The sequence below is a fragment of the Coenobita brevimanus genome, chromosome 23, assembly GCF_032717465.1.
Source record: "Coenobita brevimanus isolate Jiangsu-jjx chromosome 23, ASM3271746v2, whole genome shotgun sequence".
Lineage (NCBI taxonomy): Eukaryota > Metazoa > Arthropoda > Malacostraca > Decapoda > Coenobitidae > Coenobita > Coenobita brevimanus.
Window position 1 is genome coordinate 52,075,239 of NC_136976.1, and position 22,270 is coordinate 52,097,508.

At 43.6% G+C, this 22,270-nt stretch overlaps 1 protein-coding gene across 1 annotated transcript in view; it reads right to left on the reverse strand.

Annotated features, from left to right (window-relative positions):
• Positions 1-823: 823 nt before the first annotated feature.
• Positions 824-22,270, reverse strand: part of LOC145392707 (hatching enzyme 1.2) — a 45,752-nt gene continuing 24,305 nt past the window's right edge. The window contains exons 3-8 of the mRNA XM_080267011.1: positions 17,847-17,992; positions 15,692-15,791; positions 11,962-12,091; positions 6,437-6,633; positions 1,493-1,592; positions 824-998 (exon numbers count right to left, since the gene is read on the reverse strand). Coding sequence (XP_080123137.1) covers positions 824-998; positions 1,493-1,592; positions 6,437-6,633; positions 11,962-12,091; positions 15,692-15,791; positions 17,847-17,992 — 848 coding nt within the window. The remainder of the gene's footprint in view (positions 999-1,492; positions 1,593-6,436; positions 6,634-11,961; positions 12,092-15,691; positions 15,792-17,846; positions 17,993-22,270) is intronic.

The window sequence follows — 22,270 nt, forward strand, 5'->3', positions numbered from 1 at the left end:
TGGAACCCAACATCTCTGGAAGCCCAATGACAGACCCTGGAAATCAAAATTCAACCAGGAGCTCAGGTAAAGCCCCTAGGAGAGATATAATCTTTCTAGAAATTTACCTAAAACTCTCGAAGTCAACATGAACTATAATAATGACATATAAAGCCCCAGTTTCCTTCATAAACCCAAAGGAGCCCATATAAATCTCTTGGCACACAAACAAACCCCATGGAACCCAAATAAAGCTCCTAAAACCCCAAAAAAGCCTCTAAAACCGAATAAAACCCCAAGGAACCTAAATCAGGCATCTAAAACCCAAATAAACCCAAAGGAACTCAAATAAACCACTAAAACCCAAAGGAACCCAAACAAATCCCCATGAACCCAAACCCCTGAAATGCATAAAAGTTTTCAGGAGATCAGATAAAGACCTTAACGCCCAAATAAAATCCCCAGGAGCTCAAAAATGCCCATAGGAATGATAAAACCCGTAAAATACTCAAAGCCCTTGGAGAACTACACAAAGACCTTAAAAATGCACTTAAAGCCCTCAGGAGAGCATACAAATCCCTGAAAATCGACTCACACCCTTCACCTCAGCTAAAACTATCACATACTTCATAACAACCTTCCTCTGACCCCGCAGAATTGCAAGAAGAAGATGTATTTAAGACTGACATTAATAGACTCGTTGAGGTAGTTCACGCAAACCGACCTACAGACCTCCAAAACCAGAGTAAAACCTCTGAAAGCCATTGGAGACACAAAGCTCCTGGAAGCCATATAAAGCCTCTAAACAAGTGACACACACCGCCAAGGGGCCCAGATAACCCCCTTACTCGATGCCCATAAAGTTGCAGAAAGTGGTGTATTTCAGCCTGTCGTCCGGGTCGTCCAGGCAGCCATAGACGTCGTTCAGCTTGATGCAGTCCAGCTTACTGAGCATCACACGCTGACCTATCGTGGCACCGGCCTTCTTGGGGACGATGGTAGGCAGACCACGGTAGTAGCTGGAAGGCGAGGCACAGTGTGAGTTGGTTGGTGTGGGGAAGTTTGTAGGGCTAGTCATCATCATCAGCTTCAGCATCATCAGCATCAGCATTTTTACCCTTTTCCCCAGCTAAGAATGAGGCGGCTAGGTGCCTTGATAGGGTGTGGGTTGGTTGGTAGGTTTAGCATGGAGTGCACAGCGGTAGGAATGTGTATGTGTAGTGCTACAGTGATGTGTGTGTGTGTGTGTGTGTCTCTGTGTCTGTGTGCTACTCTTAGTCATTAAGAGAGGAATATAGATAGATAGATAGATAGATAGATAGATAAATAGATAAATAGACAGACAGATATACAGGGTATATACTGTACGGTATATACAATATAGTACAACGTGTATGTAATGACATTTCAGCATATATGCGAAGCATACTACACAAGAGTTACAATCTGAATCACTCTCTCTCTCTCTCTCTCTCTCACACACTCTCTCTCTCTCTCTCTCTCTCTCTCTCACCTGAAGAAGTCGCTGCCGTAGTGCATGACGGAGGAGTAATCGTAGGGGTAGGGGAAGGTGGTGTTGTCAGCGCTGAGCTTGTTGAAGTTGTGGATGTAATCTGTAAGAGGCAGACGCAGGGAGGTGAGGTGAGGAAAGTGAGAGAGGGAGGCAGGGAGGAAAGTATGAGTGAATGAAGAAGAGAGAGGAAACAGGTGGGTGGGGGAAGAAGTGGGAAGGAGACAGGGCTGGGTGGAAGGCTGGAGGTAATAATAAAGGTATGGAGGAAAGCTGAGAGGGAACAACAGGGAAGATGGTAAGAAGAAGGAGAGAGGTAGGGAAAGAAGGAAATATGGAGAGAAGCAAAAGAAAGAATGGGAGGAAAGCTGATGCAGTAAGGGAGAGAAGGGGGAAAATACACGGAAAAAAAGGGAGGTAGGAAGAGAGGGAGTTACAGAGGGGAAAAGGAGCAAGGAATGGTAGGGAGGGAGCGAAACAGGGAGAGAGAAAGGGAAGGGAATGTAGAAAAGGAGGGAGACAATGAAGGAGAAGGGGAAGGAAAGGTAGGAAGGGAGAGAGAGGGGAACGAAGAAGGGTAAGTGAAGGAAGAGAGGGAGGGAGACAGGGAGAGAAAAGGGAAGGAAAGGGAAGGAGGGAGGGAGCGAGACAGGGAATGAAAAGGAGAAGGAAAAGTAAGGAAGAAGGGAGGGAGACAATGAGAGAGAAGGCTATGGAGAGGAAGGGAGGGATGGAGACAGAGAGGGGGAAAAGGGAGGAAAGGTAGGGAGGGAGAGAGAAAGGGAAGGAAAGGTTGGGAGGGACAGAGACAGGGAGGGGGAAGGGGAAGGAACGGTAGGGAGAGACGGAGGTAATGAAGAAGGGGTAGGAAAGGAAGGGAAGGAAGGAGACAGGGAGGAAGAAGAGAGAGGAACGGACGGGGGGAGGGAAGCACGGAGGGAGGTAATTTTCTGAAACTGTATAGGCTACTTGAAGTGGAGGAGGTTAGTGTTGATTCGGAAGAAAGAGAGAGAGAGAGAGAGAGAGAGAGAGAGATTTTAGCGAGGAAATAACCTAAAGCTATAAGTCTACAAAAGTTGTCCCATTCAGAGTTAGTTGAGCAAAAAGGTACCAGTATTGGGATTGATTCACAGTATTTCAAGATGCTTCAGCAGTCGGCTCAGCACACTATTGTAATCTCTGGAGGTGATTTATCAAGAGAAGTACTGATATCTTTCCAAAATAAATCACAAGAAACAGAGACACTGAGGATATTAGGAGACGATGAAGGACTGAGTTATACCGCTGAAGGTCAAGGTATGGCATTATGGAAAGTTGTGGTGAACTGAGAGATGATAGAATTGAGATTCTGGGCCACTAACACCAACAGGATTTCATTTAGATAATATGTACCGTTCAGGAGTTAGGCGTTTCATCAGTGACATCTCAGGAGGTCGTTGCTGCGTAGGAGGAAGACTGGATGAAAGTACAGAACCTTGAGACCTCCACAATAGATAGCTTTAGTGAAATTGGCCGCCTACAGCAGCAACTACAGAACATCTAGAAGGGAAACTTAAGATGCAGACATTGACGAGAGGACTGACATCATAAGAGTGTAGCTTGAATATCAAAGACTGGACAATTTTAAATCAAACTTTGCTGAAGGCTTTTGAAAAGTCTAGCACAACAACAATGGTTTAATCGATATTCCGATATGAAGACGACCAAAACGAAGGCAAGAAATTACCAGTGAAAGACCCCCATGGAACCTATACGGGCAGTATTAATCTTCAAGTTTGAAGGAAACATAAGTTTACAGAGAAACACGAAAAGTGTTGCCGAAGCAAAGTATTAGCACGGAAACACAGTTTTTGAGAGCAACAAGAGTGGCCCATCAGGACATATGGATGAACAGCCCTGAAGCATAGTAAGGCAGGACGCACGTATTTTGAAGATATCTTAATGTAAGCCATGAAAAAGTCAAAGAGGGAAGGAAATGGAGAAACAGCATCGGAATCATCCGCAAAAGGGTTACAGGCAAAAATCTGAGCGATCAGTTCAGCTTTATCGAGGAGCAAACAGCAACAGAGCCATGTGAGCAGAAAACAGGATAATAAAAGTAAAGCTGTAGGAGAGATATGGATAAGGAGCACCAGAAGAAACGGGACGAGTCTGTCAGGGGAAGCTGACTGCACTTCCGATGACGGTGAAGGAGAGAGGAAGAGTAGTGGAAGTGAAGAGAAAAAAACAAGGAAGGAAAAGTGAAGAAAAGAGAGGCAATGAAACGGTGAATGAAATCGTATGGAGACAGCAAGAAACAAAATAAAAAGAGGAGAAAAGACCATTAAAAAATATCCGTCATCGATCTGATGATAATGTGGCTGTGGATGGAGGCAGGAGGTAAGAAGCATGAGGGAGGTAGAGGGACAGGAGAGAAAGAGTGGGACAAAAAGGAAGGAGAATATAAAAGACACGGTTATAAGAAGGATGTAGGAAGGAGAGGGAGAGGAGGAGGGGAGGGAAGAAGCACAGAGGGTGAGAGGGAGGTAAAAGGATAAGGAAAGGGAAAAATAATACAAAGAAAAAAAAAAAGAGGAGGAGTAATAAATATGACAGAGGTAGTCGAGTAGAGGGATAGGGGGAAGGGAGAGTGAGGGAGGGAGGGGAGAGGGAGCGAAGAAGCTGGAGAGGAAAAGACAGCACAGGAGGAACTACACTGGGACAAAAGTGGTTAACATTCTAGCAGTTTTGCGACCCGCTGGCCAAACTGACTCACGGGGAGCGAGATTTCGTTTGCGAGGCGAAATGGATAACAATTCTCGCTCACAGCTTGTTGGTGAGATTAGAACTCAAATGAGACTATATTAATATTGTTATTGGAGAGAAAATATTCTGTTATTCACAGAAGGAAACTTTAACAAAAGTTGTTAAGTAAGTACAATTTAATTTTTGTGGTTTTTATTCATTTTAATTTTTTTCTTGTAACACGAAATAAATATTCGGACACTCGGGTGACCAGCCGCGGAGGCTGTCTGTTTTGTCTCCAAACAACAAGTAGAAATCAGATTTCGATGTGGATCCTGCAGCAAGGAAAACTCTAGTAGACTGCTTTGTGGCTCTGGGGTTGCTAAAGTACGTGAAGCGGTTACAGAAACTGAGGAAAAGGGAGTGGGTACGCCGTGGTGGTTTGTTTACAAATGACCACAAGGCGCCAAAGAAGACGACACTTAGTTTGGGCTCACAAAAACACACGAGTGTGACGGACTCTCGACTCTGCTAGCCGTTTTGCCTCACAAAAGCTGCTCGCATGTTAGCCACTTTTAGTCTAGTGTGACGTTGCGCAGAGTTCTTTATAAAGGGACTAGAGTGGTGGGAGAGGAGAGGGGGTGAAGTGGGGAAGGAGAGACGAAAGGAGGGAGGGAGACATAGGGAGGGAAAGAGTATTAAGGAGGAACTATAAGAGGTAATGGACAGGAAGTCGAGTGTGAGAGAGGATGGGAGGACAGACAGAGAGGGGGGAAGAAAGAGAGTAGAGGGAGGAAGGGAGGGAGGAAGGAAAGGAAATATGAAGAGGAGAGAACATTGAAGGAGGAACTGCAGATTATGACGAGAGAATGAGTGAGTAGGTATCATACTGGAGTGGTAGGTGAGGAGAGGAGAGATAGGGAGGGAAAAGGTGAGACGGAGAGGGGCTGTGGGAGGAGACAGAGAAAGAGAGAGAGAGAGCGTCCAAAATATTACCAACAAAAGACCCTCATACTCTCTCTCTCTCTCTCTAGCCTATTTCTGTGGTGACTTTAGTTTCTATCTTTCTCGTTTAAGTCATTCCTTATTATCATTTCCTCACACTTAGCCTTCAGTTCAACGATACACAATATTTCTTTCTACCATGCTTTCCGTCCTAAATTTTACTCCCATCTGCCTCGTCTCACCCTACTAATTTCCTCTGTCTCTTTTTTCCATGCTTTCTCCTCATCATGAATCTACTCTTAATATTTCTCTCAGCCTTTCTATCTCATCTTTCTGTCTAACCCGTGTCACCAGGCCTTTCTCGGCAGTTACAAAGATAATCTGCACTGGTATCCCCCACTACGTTTTCTTTATTCCGTAACATTCTGATCATCTCTGTCTCCAGCACTCCCTTATCCATATTAATTTTCTGTTATTACCCTGCCTCCACCGCTCCATTAGTTGTTACAGGTCCGTGTGTGATATTGTGTACGTGTGTCACTGTGTGTGCATACTGCATGTGTGTTACAATGTACTATATGTGTGTGCGATACTGTGTACTGTGCGAGTATGGGATAATGTGTGCCTGGGTCATATTGTGTACATGTGTGTGTGTGTGTACTTACGTGTTCTGCATTACTGTGTGCGTACGTGGTACTGAATACTTGTATGATAGTGTGTGTGTGTGTGTGTGTGTGTGTGTGTGTGTGTGTGTGTGTGTGTGTGTGTGTGTGTGTTCTTACCTAGTTTTGTCTTTACATGAATGAGTCAAGCTCGTACTGTCCCGTGTTTTGAACCATTTTCATCATACATATCTTTGAATTTATGAATTGTTTTGGCACACACTATTTCATTCGGTAGTACATTCCACTGATCAACTGCTCTATTTGGGAAACTGAATTTCCTTAACGCCCTTATCACCTCTCTCTTTGTCCAGTTTCTAAAGTGTCCCCTTTATGTTGCGTCCCCATTGGTTATATATTCATTTACGTCCATTTTCTCTTATCCTGTGATGCATTTATAATACATAATCATGTCTCCTCTTTTCCCTCTCTCGTGCTATGTTGGTAGGTTTAATTTTTCGAGTCTTTCTTCATAGCTTAAGTCTCTTAAACTGTGTGTGTGTGTGTGTGTGTGTGTGTGTGTGTGTGTGCACTTTTCTGTGTGCCTGTGTGTGTTACTATGCTCCTGTGAGTGTTAGTATATGTTGGTATGGGACACTATGCTCCGGTAACTTACAAGGGACAATATTTTCGGTGATGATGGTGACGTGTTCATCCCTGTCGGGTCTGGCCTGCTCGTGGAAGATGCCAAGGGCGTGAAGCAGCTCGTGTATGGGCTTGCCGAGGGAGCTGAAGCACCCCTTGGAGTGGGAGCTGGGTTGCTGCAGCGACAACAACTGCTGCCCACCGCGACGACCCACGTACGACCAGCACCTGCAACACACCACACTGACTCAACCACGTACCACCAGCACCTGCAATACGCTTCACTGACTCACCCACGTACCACCAGCACCTGCAACACACCACACTGACTCACCCACGTACCACCAGCACCTGCAATACGCTTCACTGACTCACCCACGTACCACCAGCACCTGCAACACACCACACTGACTCACCCACGTACCACCAGCACCTGCAATACGCTTCACTGACTCACCCACGTACCACCAGCACCTGCAACACACCACACTGACTCACCCACGTACCACCAGCACCTGCAATACGCTTCACTGACTCACCCACGTACCACCAGCACCTGCAACACACCACACTGACTCACCCACGTACCACCAGCACCTGCAATACGCTTCACTGACTCACCCACGTACCACCAGCACCTGCAACACACTACACTGACTCACCCACGTACCACCAGCACCTGCAACACACTAAACTTACTCCCCCCAAAAACTCACTAATTTACTTAGGAAAATTTAGTGACTTGTGTGTCTATCTGCAACATCTGCAGTACATTAAACGTAGTCGTGAACAGCAACACTATGCATTTATTGACACCTCTATCATACTGACTGTACTGTAATTATTCGTCGCAAAACTCAATTATTTACTGAACAAAAATGAGTGATCTTCATTTCTTCATCATCAGACTCACCGATTTACTTTAACTCTGAGATCTGTCCGTATGTCACTCAATCTGTCAGTCATTCAATTCATGTGTCAGTCAGTCAGTCAACAAATCAATTAATCAACCAAATGAAAGACCTGTAAGACACTACTCTTACTCTTCATCGAAGTGATATATTATGAAGGACATTTGTGTGTGTGTGTGTGTGTGTGTGTGTGTGTGTGTGTGTGTGTGTGTGTGTGTGTGTGTGTGTGTGTGTGTGTGTGTGTGTGTGTGTGTGTGTATGAAACGTTAGGCCTGTAAGGTGGAGCTGAGAATTAGGGAGATCTGAATGTCGAGCACATGGGAGTGTGTTGCATTGCTTAGGCACTCTGTTGGTGTAATTCCAGGCTCTGTGCTTGCCTGTTCCTGTTTCTGGATCTCTATTTTGGAACATAAGGATGGGATGATGGGTGGATGCAGTATCATGAAACTAGATATAAACTCCTTTAGTAAAATGATGCTGTTAATATTTCAATATTGCTAATCATCACACGATTTAGCAAAGTTTAGACTACATATACTGAATGGGATATATTTCTTTATATATATAATAAGATCTTTCTGCATGCATATGTACTATTGTCCGTACGTCGTTCAGAGTAGTCTAGCCCTTTCTGTACTGATTTTTTATTTCAAGCCTATGCTTTACTCCCAAAACTTCTTACTATTACTAAGAGTGAAATTTTCCTCTTCAGGTATTTGAGCTTTGATGTAGCAAACAACAAAATTAATAGCATCGAATAAAATACTTGACGTCTTTGAATAAAAACTTCACACAAAATAATACCTGAATATAACACAGAATACCATCCGTCTCTCTTACGGTTACGAGTTGATATGAAGCAAGAAAGGTAAATTATTCTCTTGTACTGTGTGTTTGTCACGTAGGGAATTAAAAGGGACATGAATGGGGGCAGGGGGCTGGAAATTCCGTTCTTTGAATTGGCATAGAGATGTAGCATCCGACCGAGAGGAACTTGTTTTGCAAGGTAACTCGTACTACCCAGAGCACAGGAGGGAGGGGACTGTACTTTAGGGTCCTTCTTCCTCTTTTGCATGTCCCCAGTGAGAGTATGATGGAAAATATGCTGATAATGATGATAAAACAGGCAGTCAAGAGTCTGAGTAACTCTTAACCCTTGCCATCAGATGTGTGTCTGCAAGCTGGCAAAGTACCAGTGAGCTCCGCTGTAGAAGAGTTGGGGTGAAAAGTCTGTCTCACGACTCAAAAGCATGTCAAAGTCTAGGGCTGTGGAATAGCGTGGTTGCATCTTGTGTACATCTCTTTGGTTATCTGAACAGCAGTGCTGGTGTGCACAAGGACTGCAACAAGCATGCTTGAATAGTCACTGCAATAAAAACTCCTGCAGTCAGGGTGTGAAGTGGGTGAACGACATTAGAGGTTGTAACTGCTGCATGTACTGGAACTACTGAAGTAAAAAATCAGAGACTGTCACTCACTTGCTGATTTCTATCAATGAGATATCAAGAACTCCTCTAGAAAGGAATAAATATTGCCCGTGTCTCTGGCTGTTACTGTAGGAACAGGAAGTGAGGGGAGAAAGTGGTGTGGTCATACCCCTACACAGATCGTGGTAGCCAGGACAGCAGAGGGCAGCTATACCACAGTTGTCAATCCAGCTAATTCCGCTGCGGCCTGCTGGATCACCGTAACTTCTCCGTCTCGTGGCTTTGGTTGATGAGGCTGAACATTCATCGAAATGTAAGGGTATCTCCGCAGTTGTTCAACCCTGATATGGAGTGATTACCTGCGTTCAAGTGAGGAGGGGTGGCGCGGCTCGAGAGGACGAAGAAAGGTGCAAACAAGATACAGTACAGTATATATTTCATGTGCCTCAGGCGTTACTTTTGCATCTTGTTAATACTGTAACTTCCTGGTGACACCTTGGCATCTCTTTTTGAGTAACTCCATGATTGTCCTTCATACTAACTTGTGCGCTGTACTGTAATATCTGACTGCATGACCCAGCACAGGTGGGGCAGGGGAGCACAGGAGAAAGGAAAAGTAGTGATGCTTTGAAACAACAACTAGAAGAAAAAAAATAATAATAATAATAAAATAATACTACTAATAATAATAAGAATAAGAATAAGAATAAGAAGAAGAAGAAGAAGAATAGCAACACTAGTAATAATAACACTAATAGAAGGAACACTCAGGCAACGCAACCCCTGGCTCCACCAACTGATCTACGGGCCGAATATTTAACTCGCCTTGTAACCTTGACCCTCGACAGATTATTCTCGGCCTTTTCCCAAAGTTTGGTGTACATCTCTTAGAAACTCTTTAACTTAACCTTGCCCTTTGCCCTTGACCTTATACCTAGTGACCTAAACTTAAATAAATATAATAAAGATTATCCCTTGGCCAAACCTCAACCCTTCCACCAAGTTTGTCTACAATCAGATGAAAATTGTTGAGTTACTCTGTTAACAAACACTAGTAACTTTGCCCTGTGACCTTGATCTTTGATTGTTCTCAAAACTGGTGTCCTTCATACCATCTATCTACCTATCTATCTATAGCCCGACGCCCTAATCCCGCAAAGGGTGGCCGCAAACAAAACGCCTCCAAGTCGCTCTGCCACCCACCATTTGACTACTCTCCCCCCAGCTCACTCCCCCCTCCCTCATATACCTCTCAACTCCATCTCTCCACCTCATCCTCGGTCTACCCCTCCCTCTCCCTCCCTCCACCTCACCTACATACATCCTCTTATAGTAGCCGCAGCGAGAAATGAACGCTGTGGTGGGGCAGCCGGTCATCCGGGGATTCCCCCACTGTAGCCATATCCACATGTCACCGACCATAGAGGTAGGATGTCACCGACCATCGGCCACCGCTGCAGCCCCGCTCCATGATCCTTACCCTGTGTCTCTGGCTTTCTCTTTCTCTTTCGGTTTCTATATAAACTGGTGTATTTCCGAAACTAATTATGAAATTATTATGACTTTTGTTCCACACCACCACTGAGGTAAAAATCAAGGAGAGTTTTCTGTATAAAGGTTTCCCCCCCCTTGTCTGAGGGCAGGTCAGTTCTGGCGAGTGTATAATTATAGGTCAGGCGGAGGTATCGGCAAGGCCGCACTCCCCTGCTCATATGCCACATTTAGGAGGGGGGGGAAACCTTTATACAGAAAACTCTCCTTGATTTTTACCTCATTGGTGGTGTGGAACAAAAGTCATAATAATTTCATAATTAGTTTCGGAAATACACCAGTTTATATAGAAACCGAGAGAGAAAGAGAAAAGCCAGAGACACAGGGTAAGGATCATGGAGCGGGGCTGCAGCGGTGGCCGATGGTCGGTGACATGTAGATATGGCTACAGTGGGGGAATCCCCGGTCATCCCGGCTGCCCCACCACAGCGTTCATTTCTCGCTGCGGCTACTATAGTCAGTCTTTCATTCTCCATTCTCTCCACATGTCCAAACCACCTCAGTGTATTTCTCTTTATCTTCTCAACCACATCCACATCCACCCCACAACGTTCCTTCACTTCTTCATTCGTCAAGCTGTCCCCCCACGTCACTCCACATGCTTCTCTCAAGTAACTCATTTCCACTGCTCTCACTCTTGACTTGTTCCCCTCTTGCAAGGTCCACGCCTCGCTTCCATATGTCGGGGTAAGGATCACAGTACTATCATGCAGTGACTTCTTAACTTCCATACTCACCCCCCTATTTCTCATCACTGCTTTCAGTGTACCAACAACCTTCCTTCCCTGCTGTACCCTTTCATGCAATTCATCCCCCAAAGTTCCATCCTTACTCATCACACGACCCAAGTACTTGAATGCACTCACATTCTCCATATCCTCACCATCCAACCTCACTGCACACTCTGTGACTTCATTCCTCTCAAACACCATAACTTTACTCTTGTTTATATTAACTTTCAGATTCCTCTTCCTACACACTATCCCAGATTCATTCACCAAACCTTGCAACTCCCATTCATCTTCACTCAACAATACTGTATCATCAGCAAACAGCAACAGCGGAATCTTCCACATCTCACCTTCATTCATTAGAGCCACCCCCACATCCACTGCCCTACCTTGCACCTCCTTTACAACCTTACCGCCAATAATTTTCCAAGGTTTGGTCGACCCTGGGTGAAATTGTTTCATTTGATTTGTTTGGTCAACGTTTGACCTAGCCCTGTACCCTTGACCTTTGACCTATGGTTCTCACGTACAATAGGTTTCTATTTGAGCTGTCCCTCCATCCTTCCGCCAAGTTTAATGATTTAGCACACACACACACACACACACACACACACACACACACACACACACACACACACACACACACACACACACACACACACACACACACACACACACACACACACACACACACACACACACACACACACACACACACACACACACATCCCAAAAAATAACACCTGCTCTTGTTCAGCGATATGCGGGTGTATAATTATTTTCTTATTATTATTATTATTATTATTATTATTATTAGTAGTAGTAGTAGTAGTAGTAGTAGTAGCAGTAGTAGTAGTAGTAGTAAAGGCAGAAAGGGTGGGCAAAAAGGAAGCAGACAGCTTGGTGGGTGAGGTGTGTTGTGTTTGAGTCACTGACCCCTTGGGGTGTTTGACGGGATAGATGAACAGGTAGTCTGGCGTAACTCTATCCCAGTTCACGAACTTGATGCAGGTCAGGAATCGCAGTGTTGATATGGCAGTTTCGATCATCACTCGCTCACTCGTCCCTGCAACACAGCACATCATTACAACACTTACAGGCTTCTACCAGTATACATGTAACGCCCACAAAGCCTTGACGTCTAATTAACATTGTGGTTCTCAGCCGACATCAGCTCTGGGAGGCGACCCATTTCAAGATGATGATTATTGGCACCTGCATCATCAGTTATGGTACAACACGCTATTTCCACACAAGAATCTGTTCCGCTAACAACTTGATGCATTTCATATACCTCATATCGTGTACTGCCTATAACATTACCCCAGTGATGAAACTACAGTTGGTGAAAACAGTTGTAACATTAAGTCAACGAATGAATAATCTGATAACACCATAACACCAGCTTTTCAGAAAACGGAAGTAGATGGCACAGCATTTTCTTTTAATGAAATAAACGAAATCAATATATTTTATAAAGGGAGAAGTGTGAATTTTTATAGATAACTGATATCAGTATTTGGAAAGGTAATACATTTTTCGTAGAGCTTATCAGTACTTCTTGAATGTTACTCTATATAACCACTGACTGGATTTTTTTTTTTCTTATGCACTCTCTCCCCCTTTGCCCGTTTAGGCTTTACCGGCCATTTAAATGGCCCAACACCTACTTTGTAGCGTTATAATACAAGCTGGGAACCACTGGATCAGCACACGCAGTACTGTACCTGCTACATGCCTCTGCTTCGAGCAGTAAGTGCACACAGTGCCCGTTCTAGCCTTCTAGGGGCCTGAGGCGGGATTATATTTGCCCCCCCCCACACACACACACACAAAGTACCCAGCCTGCGCTTTGCCTTGTGGCATTGAATCCCCTTAGGATTACAACAATATTAAGTCATCCGTTATAATAGTGCTTATACACCATTTATGTAGGTATTAAAGGTATACTAAAATCCTGCTAGAGTAATCCCCCCGAAATCGCTAGAGTATCCAAAAAGTTTTTCAGATAGCAAGCACTGTACATTTCAAGTATTGCTTAAAACTATGGACTCGGGAGCGACTTGCATCTTATTTCAGTATAATTTTCCATTAACAGTCCATAGTTATTTTCCCAATGACCTTAGTTCCTGGCAAGGCCTATATGACAAGCGAGATGGTTTATTTTACATTATTACTATTCACCTTCACTTTGATCTGAACGGAATTTGTGATGATTTATTTATTCATTTAATTTGGGACTCTCTAAGACTGAGGGTCACTATACCTCATACCAATTAATCTGGCCAGGCATGTATGGCAACACTGTTCCTGCCGAGATTCTGATTGGCTGGAGGTGTTTGTTCGATTTCGTTGTTGCTTAAACCGATACTCTTTTTGTTATCAGATGTGATACTGAGTTTGTCGACAATACAATCGTCAAAAGCAATAAGAAATCCGTTATATAATTATCAACAATGAAATTTTCGTAGGAAGATAGAGATATGAGTCAACAAAGTATTATAACAGTCCAAGTCAAGGTCAGCATTCGAACAATTCCTTTAAATCTCCGACACTCCGTTAATATAACAGAAAATTAAGGAAACCTGCTTAATCTAAGCGTTGGTATAACACATTTAAATTTTAAGATCAGTCCGTACTGTGATAATAGAGGATATATAATGAAACAGTTTTCCTTTAGCCTACTTTGATTTCTCGCGATTTTTTCAAACCTCCCTCCCCGCAGAACTCGTCTTTTCATTAGAATTTTTAATTATTCAGAGTTGTGGCACGATTTAAGGGTGCGGACTGATCTTAAAATTTAAATGTGTGTTATACCAACGCTTAGATTAAGCAGGTTTCCTTAATTTTCTGTTATATTACGGAGTGTCGGAGATTTAAAGGAATTGTTCGAATGCTGACCTTGACTTGGACTGTTAAAATACTTTGTTGACTCATATCTCTATCTTCCTACGAAAATTTCATTGTTGATAAGTATATAACGGATTTCTTATTGCTTTTGACGATTGTACTGTCGACAAACTCAGTATCATATCTGATATTAAAAAAGAGTATCAGTTTTAGCAACAACGAAATCGAACAAACACCTCCAGCCAATCAGAATCTCGGCAGGAACAGTGTTGCCATACATGCCTGGCCGGATTAATTGGTATGAGGTATAGTACCGCCTGCACCTAAAACCAAGCCTGAGTACACGTCTGGCTGCATGACATCACGAGGCCTTTATCTGGAGTGATGTGTCTAGTGTGGAGAGGCAGGGAGGTTTGAATCTGCTCTGTTCTACCGGGATATTGTTCACACACAGGTCTATACTAAATACGTTAATATATGCAAAAATAGTGATTTGCTGGAATTGCTTATTAGCATTAATTAATGCAAAATCTTTTCTACTCAGTTACTTAAATAATAAGGAGTAAAAATTGTCTCACAGACCATCAGTAACTTGAAAAGCAACATTTGCAAGAAATGCGTGAATTTCCAGAAGTTTGTTTCGTATAGGTAAATACAAACATGTATTTGCTTGAGCCTGTAACTCATATGGAAAGAATTATAGACCAATTGGCTACATGACACATCTGAGTCTATCCTACCCTCCACCGTAACAGCGTTTGATGCCGGATTGAACACGTGTCCTTACTGAGATGGTAGTTTAGCCATCTGAAGATTCCAAGCCCTTTTCGGGAGTCAGTCCCTCTCTCTCTCTCTCTCTCTCTCTCTCTCTCTCTCTCTCTCTCTCAAATCGCCTTCCAGATATAAATCCAACATCTGAGAAAGGAGTCTCGAGGTACAGCCCTAGCAGGATACTGTACATGAACAGTGCGATCCATGGCAACAGGCCCACAGATAAAGTCGTAATGCCATGGGAACAAGCGTTAGTATGAAAAACGAGAAGAATCTATCTATTGCCAGACGCCATAATCCCGTAAGGGGTGGCCATTTGACTCTGAGTTATTTGTTTTACAGGGAGGGGCACTAACCCTCCACCAATCCACTTGACACGTAGGGAGCACGTATGGTTTGGTTATATGGTTACCACCCAGTGTTGTAAATGGCTTCTTGGCTTGCAGGAAACCATTTGGCTTGTCACTCAATGTAAAGCCACCTGTATCCTGTATATGGGAAGGAAGGGAACTGGTGCGGTGCAGCATCCTTGCCGGGACAAAATATGGGGACGTAACGAAGCCACAGAAAAAAAAAAAAAAAACTCCGGAAATAGAGTAGTAATAATAACAATTACATCGGTAATAACAATAATAATGTCAATATAGGAGAGATTTTCTGAACTGAAGAGGTTGTGTAGCTTCCTCTACCCCTAGACTAGTAAAGTTGGTATATGTAGAATAAAATTATATAAAAAAAAAATGTAGAAACAATAAACCACGACAAAAATCCCCCCCCCCCCGAATTAAATGGGAATTGTTAAGGCGAGAGAGACACCACTGACTACTATCAAAAAGTAAAGAAAACGTTAGATGCTGCAACGTTTAATTTAATTTTTGTGTGTCTAATTTAACTGAATACTTAACGCTACACAACTCCCTGCCACCTCCATGTTTGTGATAGTTGTTTTCCAGCCCTTAATTATAAAGAACAATATTCGTCTTCATTTCTTAGGGCATTGACTAACCACGGTACCAACACCCAGCACGTACCGTCCTGCACCCACCGTATAGTGAACTGATGTGGTAGGGCACGGTGGCGTTGGTCCACTTACGCTCAGGAAACACCTCCCACTTGAGCGCCACCCGGGTGTTCATCTCCAAATTCTGATGGGAGAGTAGGTAACATAAGTGGCCCGATTTTAGGTGCCATTGGAGGCTTCGTAGCATATTTTCGTTAGTGATTTATTACCATCGCACACCTTACTTTCTCTTTTATGATATGTATAGTAGCTTCATACCGAAGCAGCTTACATCAGTACCATACAAGAGCAGTGTTATGATGTGTAACTAAATCGATGGGGAAGAGGCGTTACAAAATCTCCAAAACCAATTGAAAACAAGGACTACTTTATTTATGTATGTATGTATTTATTTATTTAGGGTCGTCTTTGTTCACATTCTGTCACGGACGATTTTACCCATACGCTGAACTTCTCTTTCAAGGGTCATTAACCACACTCTCAGCTTCATTTTCCTTTCAGTAGGTGTGTATAATTAATCCATAACATAATGACGGGATGGAGTAACTAGAATGACAACAACAATGAATGAAGATACGGAAGCTGGTGCCGGTGAGTCTTGTGCTGTTACATTAGCTACAGGTGGCGTCTCTGGTTCTCCTTTTATATTTCTTACATCTTGGTCAAGCACTTATGATAACTCTGATATATTTACAGTTAAAAGGACTCTAGCGTTCACCGTTCTTCAACTGTTTCCTTTGTCTTATCCGTATGAGCATGAAGGAGACTTGGAAGGGATAGCGTGTTTCCTCACTTGAAGATTTTGATGTTAGTTAACGCCATATGTCTTGCTTCCTTCATCTCGACTTAGGAACATCAACACCATGCAATGATTAATGTATCATGAAAGAATATGGACACAGTTATCCCAAGGTGTAGCCAGAACGTTATCCACATATTGCCTTCCTGTTTCTGTACCACACTAAGATGGGCGTCAGCTGGCGTCAGGACACACTCTCTCCTTGTACTGGCGTGGATGTGGTGACCTTTCAGCCCAAAACTTGTGTTACAGACGACTTTGTAACTCTTATGACACAATGGAAAATGGCTGTGTCTGGCATTCCTTTTACCTCTCATTATTGTTCCCGGGTATCGAGGAGCCATGCCTTTAATATCTACCACAAGTTTATACGTTGGGCTGCATTAGGATGATTATAAATTATAGCTGATTTAATAATCACTTTTTTTTTTTCCCATACTGGTCTGTGTAGGCTTCACTCACCCACCACACTCTTCACACAGTGTGATGCAACTCGCCGGAGTGGACATAAGGACAATCGTGGTGGCGTTTCAACTCTGCTGAACTGTTCATAGAACGTGGTGTAAAGCCTAAAGCTAACTTATCGCTTTTCACCTACACTGGATTAGGTCCATTATCTGGAGCTCTTCAACACACTTAGTCAGAGATACTTCGGCTTCTACTCAGAATTCAGGACCATCCATCTTGAAAAATAACCATCAATTGTCTAGCTAGAATACCCCAACCTCCCAGCGAGGGTCAGCGTCATGTGGTGGGTGAGGCAGGAGGCGCCACAGCACACTGGTAGTGATGCAGGCTGGATGGTCGGGTATGGCACCGGTTTCTCTAATACAGATTAATACTTTACTAACTGGAAAAGACGTCAGTAAAATTCACTCAACTCAAGAGATAAAAATTAATCGGTGAAAGGATGGTGAAAATCGGTGGTTGGACCGCATGTGCACCTATCCTGTTTATCCATAATTCTGACAAATTAAGTGCTTAACTCCTTTACCCTGAGAGGTTTTCAAGACGAATAAAATGGTCTGGCGATTGCCAGAATAAAATATAAAAAAAATACTTCCTCAGGATGAAGGGGCCACTGAAGACTGTTCCTAACCCCTTCTGCCCAACAGGTCTCCCGTAAGCTGAATAAAATTGTCTGAGAGGAACCAGAAATAAATAAGATGTCCTCGGGGAAAAAGGGGGGGGGGTATTGATTGAAGATATGTTCTGATGTCATATATGATCAAAGGCAGTGTCCGATGGATGTGACCCTATCACTGACAAAGGTTAAAAAAAAAATCAAAGTCCTTTCATGTCGCGTCAAGTCGACATACTGCATCTGAACCGGTGGTGGTCGTAGTAATGAGGAAAGATGGAGTGGCCCTCCCGCCTCACCTCTGGCGTCAGGCCCACCATGTCCCCCTGGAAGAAGCCAGGGGTCACCTCGGGGTCCTGCAGGTCACTCCGCAGCGCCGCACCAGAATCAGCAGCGTCCACAGCAGCACCAGCGTGGCCCTCAGGTGGGGCCAGGGAGTCCACATCTGGGGAGAGGACCATGGTAAGGGCGGGGCAAGGAGAGGAGAGGGAGTAAAGCGTGAATGTACAAGAATAATGGTCTTTACTTTATGTACGATCAGTGCATATATATATATATATATATACTACGATCAGTGCATAAATAATATATATGTATGTATGTATGTATCTATATATCTATCTATCTATATATATATATATATATATACTACGATCAGTGCATAAATAATATATATGTATGTATGTATGTATCTATATATCTATCTATCTATATATATATGTATGTATGTATGTATGTATATAAAATGAGCAAAAGAAACGTATACCTCTATAAAATAAAAATTACAGTAAATGTGGGATATGAAGATATAATAAAAGATTAACACACTGTATCGGACTCTTGGCATAGACCAGACAGTCTGTTCTCTGAGGGCAGCCTTTCTGCGTGCAACAGTTGGTGTCAATCACTTGTCACCATTTGCAGCTCTAATATCCACCGTCTAATACTTATGTTAATGCACATGCTAGGGCTGTCCCATTCACGGCTGGTGGGATGGTATTAGCTTAAGTGTTTTCTGGCGTCAGTGAATCGTATCGTTAAGAATGCTGCAACAATATAAAAAACCTTCATGCTGTTTCCTGCCCCAGCATGGGATCGATGTGGCGTTCTTTTGGTCAGGCCCAAAGGACACGAATACTGTATCCTCCAGAGACAGCTGAACAACAGACAGCCATAATCAAAATCTCTTCATATCAAAAATCATTCTAAGAACAAGATTTTGGCGTCTGAACTTGAGGAAGAATTGGGAGAGACGAGAAGAGAGTAGAAAAGCATACCGGTGAGGTTGAAAGGGGGAAGGGAGAAGGAAGGAAGGAAGGAAGGAAGGAAGGAAGGAAGGAAGGAAGGAAGGAAGGAAGGAAGGAAGGAAGGAAGAAACAAAGAAAGTAGGAAAGGAAGGAAGGAAGGAAGGACTGAGGGGAGACAGAGAAGAGTGTGAGTAGAACCGGAAGAAGGATGAGGCTGGACCAAATGAGAGTAGATGAGTGTGGGTGAGGCAGAGAGTGTGGTAGGTTAAGAAGGCATCAGAGTGAGGCAGGAGCTGGTGGCAGAGTGAGGCAAAGAAAAAGTGATGGTATTGCAGAGAAGAGGTGAGGGTGAGGCAAGAGAGGGTGAGCTAGGCCAGAACACTACGAGGGTAAATGAGGACAGAAGGGTGAATGGAAGGCAACGAAGGCGAGACCAAACGGAAAGGCAGGATAGTGAGGCAGGTGGATGAAAGGGTGAGGCAGGGATGATTGGGAGGGGAAGGTTGAGTGAAGGAGAGTGTGAGGTAGGTGAGGGTTAGACAGGGTAGATAGACATCAGAATGAGGCAGGAAAGAGGAAGGAGAGGGTGAGGTGAGACCTTACAAGGTGAGGTGAGGCAGGAGAGGGTGGGGTGAGGCAGGAAGGGATAAGGGTGAGCAGGAGGGAATGAAGTGAGACAGGAGGGAGCGGGATGAAGATAGAGGGCTTGGGGTGAAGAAGGAGGGGATGAGGGTGAGGGAGGGTGGGAAGGAGTTGGTGAATGTGGCCTAGGTCACATGAATTATTCAGCTGTGTGGCTCCTTAAAAAAGTATCTAATCGTTCCTGGCCTGTTCAAGATAGCCGCAGCCTTCCATCAAAGTCCACTGTGACGCAGCCAGGCACACCAGGCGTTCACAGTCAGCCACCTGCATCACTGCTTACTCTCTACATTTTTTCCTCCACTTTCATTACTCAGTATTTTTTCCCACTATCATTCTAATTTACATCTCCTGATGCTCCTGGGTAGTCTAGCCTTTTACAGCTGTTCACCACATCACTGCGTGTTATCTCTCTACACGTAATGTTGTTGCTAATTTTGTGCTGTTCCCCAACACCCAGTCCCGAGTTCACCCAAGGTTGCCACCACCATCACGCCTCCAGCCAAATACTGATAGATAAGACGGTCGTGTGTATCGGTGAGAAAATGTACCATACCAAAATGTTAGTAGTAATGATGATGATGATGATGATGATGATCCTAAATATTCTTATTTTCACTTTTCTAAACTAATTTTCAACGTCCAGTGGGATGGGAAAACCCAAAAGGAAGGCTCTTTAACCTCTCTGGCGGGCATGAAGCAGAGGCATTATTGTTGTTATACCTGTGCACAAGCGCGGGGTTGTGACGCGGACGCGTGCATGTGTGAACCGTATAACTCAAACAAAACTTGATTTGGTTTAGACCAACCTTGGTGGAAGAGTATACGGTCAGCCAAGAGATTGAACTATTGTTTGTTAGAACAACAGATCAAAGATGAAGGTTGCAGAAAAGGTTTACTGAAACAGTTTTTATTCAGTTTAGACCAAACGTGATGGGAAGGTTTATGGTATGGCAAGGATGCAGCAACTGAGTTCTGAACACAGTCAACCAAAGGCCAAGGTCACGGGGCAAAGTCAGACATTAGACCTTATAGTTCAAACAATTTTAATTCGACTATGACCAAACTTGGTGGAAGGGCTAAGTGTTGGTCAAAGATGAACAGATTTAGTTTTGAAACAATTGGCTAAATTTCAAGGTCGTTGAGTAAGGCCAACTCATACATTTTCATTATTCTTTTTATGCAAAGAAAAATAATGATCACAGGCTAGAAGCCTGCAAAGTTGATCTTTTCAATGAAAAACAAAACAAAACAGAAGAGAGCCAAATTCAAGATTAGTTCATTTCTAGATATCTGGACACATTGCATTTAAAAGAATGAGGGCCATAAACAGAGGGAAAAACAGGACTGAAGAATATAGATTCAGAGTTGACCTGTTGCACACATGAAAAACTGAGACTATCGGTTAGCTCTTGCATTAGAGCTGGACATAAAATGGGTAATGTTACGCCGCCAGACGGGTGCTACAAGCGCCGTAATGCAGGAAGACTGCAAACAGACAGTCCAAAGAACAGTGATCAATGACGTAGCAACAGGAGAAAGATAAGGATGCAACAGTGCGGAGATGAGAGAGTTTGACGGGAGTCTGTAAGGGGAAGTTGACGAGACAAATGGCCTTTACCCTCACCCAGTTTAGAAGAGCTCTCTGTGTGTGTGTGTGTGTGTGTGTGTGTGTGTGTGTGTGTGTGTGTGTGTGTGTGTGTGTGTGTGTGTGTGTGTGTGTGTGTGTGTGTGTGTGTGTGTGTGTGTGTGTGTGTGTGTGTGTGTGTGTGTGTGTGTGTGTGTGAGTGATAGCGTTGTTAGCCTCGGGCCATCCATCGGCACGGGTCCTCCGAGGCAGTAAAGGGTGTGGCAAAGCACTGATAGTTACCGTTGTAGAGGTAAAACAGACCATGCTACAGTGTTTCCTGCTTCTGTATCTCCAATGAATTTTTTTTTTAATGTTGTTCATTATAAGAATTAAGTTTTTTTCTTTCTGTTTTCTTTTTCCTTTCCCCCCACTTTTTTTTGTGTGTGTGTGTGTGTGTGCCAGAGGGTGTGGTAGATGCGACAGAGCCTCCATTTTCTTCTCTTCTTTCTTCATATACATTGACTACATCTCTGGTATAATCAGCTTTGCCAGGGCACTTATCCTCATTATTGATCGTTAAGCTTCGTGCTGTCTGTGTTTTATGTGTACTCTGTGTTCTTCCCTCTTCTTTATTGTTGTGTGGTAGGGAGCGCGGGCTGGGTATGAGGGGGACACGTCATTACGTCGATACAAGGAGTGAAGTAAAGTAAAAGAGGGGAAAAAATATGGAATGTGAGATGAAAGAGAATTACACTGAAAACTAAGTAAGACAAGGAAGAAAATGAGAAAGCAAACTAAAAAGACGAAATGAAGCGAAGAGTTCAGAAAATGAAGGGGAAAGTGGGCAAAAAATTGTGATGATAATAAAAGTATTTATGATGATGATGATGATAATGATGATAATAATAATAATAATAATAATCCATCCATCCATCATCCAATCCTACATTGCCCCATGAGGAGCGTAAGAGCCCGGGGCTAGGCAATTGGTCCCGACATTTACGATGAGAGTGACCAGCCTCACTCATCCCTGAGTGGCACTACATGACCAATCAACCCCAACCATCCCTTGGATATAAACCTTCACAGGCTCAATCCGGTTGGAGCGCAATAATTACCCACTACACCACCAGGTGCCAAAATTTTGTTGTATGGTTACCACCCAGCGTAGTAAATGGTTTCCTGGTGTACAGGAAACCATTTGGCTTGTCACACAGTGTAGAGTCACCAATAGGCAGAAGGAAGAGGAAAGAATGAAGGAAGGAAA